We start from the raw sequence: 7,906 nt of genomic DNA, 5'->3' as shown, positions 1-7,906 counted from the left end.
TCAATTTATTCTTATGCTAAAAAAAACTTCCTAGTCCTTGCCGATGACAAGCATACCCATAACAGGATGCAGCCACCACCATGCTTGAAAATATGAAGTGGTACTCAGTAATGTGTTGTGTTGGATTTGCCCCAAACATAACACTTTCTATTAAGGACAAAGTTAATTTCTTTGCCACATTTCTTGCAGTATTATTTCTTGCCGTTTTAGGTTCGTGTCTTATTGCAAACAGGATGCATATTTTTGAATCTTTTTTTTGTTCTGTACAGGCTCCTATCACAGCCATTAAATTCTGGAACTGTTTTAAAGTCGTGGTGAAATCCCTGAGCGGTTTCCTTCCTCTCTGACAACTGAGTTAGGAAGGACACCTGTATCATTGTAGTGACTGGGTGTATTGATACACCATCCAACGTGTAATTTAATAGTTTCACCAAGCTCAAAGGGATATTCAATGTCTGCTTTTTCATTTTTACCCCTCTACCAATAGGTGCCCTTCTTTGCGAGGCATTGGAAAACCTCCCTGGTCTTTGTGGTTGAATCTGTGTTTGAAATTCACTGTCGACTGAGGGGCCTTATCGACTCTTTTCATTTTTAATTAATTTGTAAAAAATGTCGTAACATAATTCCACTTTGACATTTATAGGAAATTAGGTGTATGCCAGTGACACAAAATCTCAATTTAATCCATTTTAAATTCAGCCTGTAACACAACAAAATGTGGAAAAAGTCAAGGGGTATTAATTAGTCAAGGGGTGTTATATTATAGCAGTGACACACTTGTGCGCACACACACACACACATTCATGCACAGGCACACACACACAAATATAACTGTGACGTGTCATTGTAGCTGTAAAATGCCCTCGTACACCTCTCAACGGCCTGTGAGTGACAGCGTGCCAGGGAGAGGGGGAATGAGAAGGGAGGATAGAGGGGGAGAGTGAAAAAGCAACAGATGGAACAAGTGAGCCAACACCTGTGATTAAGGGCGGTGGTGTAAAGTACTTTAAGTAAAAATACTTTAAAGCACTACTTACGGTGTTTTTTGTTGTGGTATCTGTACTTTCTCCACCGCTGAATTTAAGGGAGGAGGAGAGAAAGGGATGTTGTGACTGAGACTTACCCTGGTCTCCTTTTCCTCTTCTGTCTTACAGCGTTATTCGAGGAATTGCAGGGCCTGGACATTTTCTTGGCAGAGCTCTACAAGTGAGTACTGCACCGTCGGCTCTGTGTGTGTGTGTGTGTGTGTGTGTGTCTTGGGCCAAAGTCTGCAGGGTTTGCCCCATCGGTCTGATGATAACTGGCTTCAGTTAGACTTCAGCCCATTTAGAAACAGAGTCTATGTAGGCCTGTCCCCTTCCTTCTTGCTCTTTATAATAGTGACTAGCACTGTCTTCACTCTCTCTCTTCCAATCCCCTTCTTCTCTACCTCTTTGCCCTCTCTAACCCATTATCTCTACCTCTTTGCCCTCTCTAACCCATTATCTCTACCTCTTTGCCCTTTCTAACCCATTATCTCTACCTCTTTGCCCTCTCTAACCCACTATCTTTATTTCTCTAGGCATCTGGACAGCAGTAGTAATGAGAGACCTGACATCAGTGCTCTCCAGAGAAGGGTCAAGGTACAGATTCTACACATGTTTCCATAGCAACTACAGAAACATTATTCAATATGTCCACATGTGTCCCTGAATAGTTACAGTTTAGTATTTAAACAGTTTAGTATTTAAACCAAATCACTCCCTACTTGTGGACTTACATGGTCTTACAACCCCTAAGTAAACTCCTGAAAATACGCTATGATCCTCCTCCCGTCCCATCGAAGGCTTGGATATACCGGAACACAAGACGCTGAATTTCCATTGTCCTCCTCAAGGCATTTTATATTTAACCAGGAAAATACCCTTGGATGTTAGAAACCTCTTCTTTTTTAGAAGGGGACCTGGCAAGAGGTCAGCAGGAAGTAGTTAGCGGGAAGTAGTCGGCATGTACACGTAACACGAGCACAATACCATACATGAAAACATATTTGACAATGGTCATCACATCACGTTCTTCCGTCGGAGCTTGAAATATTTCCCGAGCGTCTTTTCGGGCTGAGTATCTAAACCCAGTGTTCTTCTCCCCTCCCCAGAAAGTGACCCATGACATGGACATGTGCTACGGCATGATGGGTAGTCTGTTCAGGTCTGGCTCCAGACAGACTCTGTTTGCCTCTCAGGTGATGCGCTATGCTGACCTGTACGCTGCCTCCTTCATCAACCTCCTGTACTACCCCTTCAGCTACCTGTTCAGAGCTGCTCACGTACTGGTGACTATTGAATTCCTTCTGTTGATTCCTGTTAACAGTTTACAACAACAAAAAAGGGAAGAAATGCAGCATTTCCGGAATAAAATGTTAGAGAGACATCGTGTAAGATACAGCCCCTTTCTTTTGCTAATTGGAAAACTGTAATTGTTAGAAATTGATGGTTGAAAATATAGATGCACATGAATCAACATTTCCAGCTAGTTTAATAAACAATATACAGTACTTGACTCTTATTAACTTAGACTGAACCCAGTCTGGCACCCATCTAGCTGAAACACTGACAGGCAAAGTGACATTTGCATTAGAGTTGGTACGTATGAGTTGGTACGTATGAGTTGGTACGTATGAGTTATCTTCTCATTTCAATTCAATACAACTGTCTTTACCAGACGTAGTATCTGACACATGCACATCACATACACACATTGATCAATATTCTGTGTAACAAGTTCAACGCATGGTAATAACATGATTATATTACATATTGGTGAGCGGAAGCTCTCTGTACTAGCTGCTAACCAACTGGAAGTGCTCCGAGTTGACTTTGGTAGTAGCGTCTCGCCTCACCTTCTCTCACGCGCTCTCTCTCTGTCTCTCTCTCTCTGTCTCTCCCCTCCCAGATGCCCCATGAGTCAACGGTGGAGCACGCACACATCGACACGGACACCGAGTCCCCCCTGGCCACGCGCAACCGCCACTGCACTGAGAGCAAGGACCTGGAGTGCTGTAGCAACAAGAACCGCAGCCAGCTGACCCGGTCCATCAGTGAGATCAAACCCCCCAACATGTTCCCCCAGACCCCCCAGGAGATCACCCACTGCCACGATGAAGACGACGATGAGGAGGAGGAAGAGTAGATGGAGGAGGTGTGATGGCGTGACCCGAACCAGGCTTGATTCCTTCCTAGGTGGAGGAAGAGAGAGAGAGAGGAGTGAAAAACCATCTTGATTCCTTCCTGATGTTTCCCTGAGGGGGTTTTAGAGTATAAATACTTCTAGGAAGATATAAACTATAATGTACTCTATAGTCCACAGTAAGAGTCAATGTAGGATACATTGGAATGAGGGGGGAGGGGATATGGCCAGTATAGTGTATCTATAGGAGATTTATATAGAGAAATGAAGCTATGTTTTATACTAGAGATGTATCAGGATATTAAGGTTTTATGAATCAGATCAGTCAACTGTATGTTACTACAGTAACAGTTGCTGCTCGGTTCTCCAAAAACGTTGCCCCCGTGCCCACCCCTTTTCAAGTTTTACGTTTTCAATGCTGTTGTTTTTTCTATGGATTTTTATGATGAAATGGGAAAAGGTTGACTTGAAGTTGGCAAATTTTAATTTTTTAAAAATGTTTTAATTTTTTAAGTTGGAGCTAAAAATGATTTTACGGCATAGGATGTTGTAGCAGACAAATATACATGAATACACACAAGAAGCAAATATTACGAACACTACTTTTCTCTGTACTGACCTTAGTGTCTGGTCATAGAGAATAATTCCCTGTGTGTGTTTACATAATGCAGGCACCATACTGTAGTTTGAATGTGAAGCACTAAGATGGAATAGCCTTTGCCAAACAGTATGTACAGTACTGTATATAAACTCTATATACTGTTTTGCTGTTCTCCTTTTGAAATGAAAGTGTTCTAGTCTTTTGCTGTACTGGTGTTGACGCGTATCGAGCAGCACGGCAATCCAAAAACATGGTCCAAAAAAGGTATTTCTCGCTGGTTGTTATTTTGGTCTTTTTTTTTTTTTTGCAGTATAATTCCTCCCGTCGTGACCCTGCATAACACAGCTGGTGTGTGTATGTCCAGGCCTTGGCCAATCAAAAGTCGAGTTTGTGTCGTCCTGAGCGACTGTAACCAAGGCATCCGTAATTGTACTAAAGAACAGCGTGGTGTATGTTTTGGGTTACACAAAGCACAAGTCTGGTTGTGGGTAACTGATTGTCAATATTAGCTCGATATGCCATGAAATGTGCTGTCTATTTAAAGTATGGTGCACATCATGTAATCTGTGATTCTGTGTGGTTAATTTCAACTGACATTTTGAGATGCGTGAAATGTTGTTTCTAGGCAACCGTGCGTACAGGGTATCGATTTATGCTGCCTCTGTACAGATGGCAACTGTGGACGGTCACATAGGCCTAATGCTATTGAGAGGCTGTGACCCAGTATTACTGTTCTCATACATGATACTGTAAAAAGCAAGACATTCATCATGCAAAATACCATAAAAAAAAAAATGTTTCTCCTGTAGGATGATATGAGATATCGAAACCTGCAACATTGTTACACTATGTGCAACTAACATGCAGTAGTAGTTTTACCTTTTTTACTCAGCTTGGAGTTGTTCGTTAGGTGTTCTCTTGATTATTACATTGTAACAGTTGTATTTTTCATTGCATAGAAGCGCTTTAGTTAGAACTGTCATTCACCCCTACCTAACCAAACCCTCATATTCCATGTGTGATAATATGGTCGGGTGTTTCCTAGTAATTCTTTGCAGTTAACATAGAGAGTACAGTATGATATAGGAACAGACCTGGGTTCAAGTACTATTTTAAATGTTTCAAATACTTTAGCCTGCTTGGAGTACCAGGTGGGCAGAGTTTAACATTTGTGAACATTTTTCTGGTTCCATTGCTCCAGGCAAGCTCAGTCAAGCCCCAATAAAGTATATGAAATGATTTTGAATAGTATTTGAACCCAGGTCTGATGTACAGTAGGCCTTGATATTGAAAAAGGAAATCCATGTCAGCCTGGGGTGCTGTGATGTGTGGCACTGTGTAGGCCTTGAGAATGCACAGGTACCAGACAAGGAACCAACGCCTTGGCGAAGGGGCGTTTGTGTCTGACCGCCCCCAGAGAGGTTAGGTTGGGCCTGGGAAAAGGTTAAGGGGCGCCCTCCTGACTGATGGGAATAGGTTGTAGACTCACCCTAGCAGGAAGATGTATAAATGACTATAGCTACAGTATTCTGGAGTTTGTTGGATCACTTAGGGGTAAAAAAACCACTGAATGATGCAAAGAAGCACCTGATATTTCCCACCAGGGTTGCATTTGCTGTCTCCGAACATGAGCAAACCTTTTAAAAAGGTGGAAATCGCAATTGTTGATTTGGCCCACAATTCCACTGAAACGTTGAGATACTTAAAAAAAAATTTATTGGAAAATATTACCGATTTGCTTAATATTAAACTTTCCTGTTTTTAGCAACGGAAATGCTTAACATTTTCAGTTGTGTGTCCTAATGAACGTGACCCAGATGGTATGCAGTGCGGAGGGCAGGAAAACTGCCCTGGAAGAGGTTATCGTATGTATATGCTATGTAAAACATGCGCATCACTTTTTTTCCTAAGGCATGTAGTTGTGTAGCTAGAGGTTTCGATTGACCTGTTGATTTGAGCTGATGAAGGGAAGACCAATAGCAGGTCTCTGTTTGTAACCTGGTGTTGTTTGCCGAGGCAATTTGTAAAAAGGGGAATGTGGGTTCAACTGGGGATCTTTAAAACAGATTCTACTCTTACTAAAATTGTTACAGAGCAACTATATAGTGGTTCAATATTTTATTACTCTCTGAAAAAAGTATATCTTAAGTATTGATTTAACTGTAAATACAGAAACACCTGAGGCAGCTGTGTTCCACACCTGGTTGGTTAGTCGTTGTTTTGGTCTCGTTACTGAAGAATTCATAATAAAGCTTGATCGTTGGGAGGAAAATTTGAAGTCCTTTTCTGTCAAAACACTTTACAATACATTTATTTTCTATGCAATGACGCAGTACAGTGCATTATACGTGTAAACTAACTTACTAAAAGGCTGGCCAATGCAAGCAAATGGCTTACGTCAAAGTTTGATAACTGTATGGCTACGACTAGGTTAGGGCTACAACTGATATGTGGAACGAATAGAAAACATGTCCGTCTGGCCACACAAGTTCTACAAGGTCATCTGTGTAGTAACAATTGTACACTTAATAATAATAATAATAATAATAATAATAGCCTTGCAGACCGGTATGCTGAACAATAGGCGATGTTGAAGAGCATGTATTTACCTTGCATCAGAAATGGTACCTTTTTCAACAACACCTTGGTTTTGCTGTTTATTTGTTTTTTCTAACCAGTGTTTTCAGATTCTTAGTTTACAACATTGTATATAATATATGTATTTCCATTTCCATGTGGAAGAAATATTCCTTAAAAATCTTCATTTTTTTTTTTGTGGCATTTTTCTGGTTTCAGACATGTTTTTTTACTATAATGGCTTCAGTATGTCTGAGCGAGCTAAACATGGCGAACAGGTTAATGCCACCATCCATTTATACAATTTGTCCATTTATACAAAATTTCAACAATTGCAGACCGAGCGTGACAACTATCACGCATTCACTTTTTTGTTTCGTGCATTTACTTGGATGTTCCTCAGAGCGTTTTGTTTCCAGAGTTATTATATAATGTGTCCATTGGGGAAATGACATTTATATGTACAATAAAAGCTAATTTTCCATAATAAGTTACTGGGTGTGTGTGTACTGTCTCCTGTTGCTTCTTGTTCTTCTTGCAAAACTATAGTTTAAAATTTTTTGAAGTCAAACAAGTATTTGATTGTATGCAAGTATAATTCTTATGATCATACCTAAACATTCTTGCATACAGAAATGACTTAATATATCTAGTAATGTGTTAAAGTAAATGTACTACAATTAATTGGGAATGAAAATATATTGCTTGCATAGCTTTTTATATCCAATGAACTTCAGGGCACTTGCCTAGAATTCTCCCCTCCCATCCCACTGGTGACAAAACATCAAGCAGATAGTGGGGAATTACATTTGTCATTTTACCTCCCCCTCACAGTTTAAAAGGGTTGACATTTGGGTGTCCAAAAGGCAACTCAAAACATGATTCAAGAAAAGAAGTCCTGTCAAAGTTGGAAGATATAAACGTCCCAGATTTTTTTTTTACAATTATATTTAACTACACAATAAAATATATCCAATAATCCCAAATCCAGCTAAAATGAGGATTTTCTCTGAGCACCAAATCCCCATTCATGTTTCACTATGTAATAACATTTAAAAACTGATGGCATTTCTATTACATACTGTGAGTACATTGAGACTTACTACAACGCCAACATCTGTGTGGTTACAGTTAACAGATGTACTTAGGCTACACAACGGGAAATGTATACAGTATAGTGGGAAAAAAAGTCATGAATACATGTAAATCTCCTAACGCTTTGATCCAAGGGTTAAATGTCCACAACCCCGTCGATGCGTTTGGCAGATCTGTGTACACTAACATGCAAGGTCAAGGGGTAATATTTGCAGCAGCATCAGCTGCATTTTTTTGACTCAGCAACTTTTGCTTATAATGCAGCAATGCTCTGCAGCAATGGTTTTTAACACAAATCAAGAATAGCAGGTAAATTAAAACATGGAAACATTTGAAACATACTTGGGATGACTTTTTTTTTTAAAGGCATTTTTATGAGTATTTTTTTGGAAACGGTTACGTTTTTCCAGCCTTAAATACTTTTCAGGAAGATAAAACAAACCAGCGACTGAAAATGTCATTTTAACA

The 7,906-nt window shown here is 40.0% G+C and overlaps 1 protein-coding gene across 3 annotated transcripts in view; it reads left to right on the top strand.

Annotated features, from left to right (window-relative positions):
• The window catches only part of LOC109896623 (cytosolic purine 5'-nucleotidase-like), a 31,524-nt gene extending 24,687 nt beyond the window's left edge, over positions 1 to 6,837 (top strand). For all 3 annotated transcript variants that reach the window (XM_031831628.1, XM_031831631.1, XM_031831629.1), the window contains exons 15-18: positions 1,155 to 1,206; positions 1,562 to 1,622; positions 2,135 to 2,311; positions 2,932 to 6,837. In XM_031831628.1, coding sequence (XP_031687488.1) covers positions 1,155 to 1,206; positions 1,562 to 1,622; positions 2,135 to 2,311; positions 2,932 to 3,168 — 527 coding nt within the window. In that variant the 3' untranslated portion in view covers positions 3,169 to 6,837. The remainder of the gene's footprint in view (positions 1 to 1,154; positions 1,207 to 1,561; positions 1,623 to 2,134; positions 2,312 to 2,931) is intronic.
• The last annotated feature ends 1,069 nt before the right edge of the window (positions 6,838 to 7,906 follow it).

This window comes from Oncorhynchus kisutch, linkage group LG1 (assembly GCF_002021735.2).
Source record: "Oncorhynchus kisutch isolate 150728-3 linkage group LG1, Okis_V2, whole genome shotgun sequence".
Taxonomy (NCBI): Eukaryota; Metazoa; Chordata; class Actinopteri; order Salmoniformes; family Salmonidae; genus Oncorhynchus; species Oncorhynchus kisutch.
This window is presented reverse-complemented; position numbering and strand designations above follow the sequence as displayed.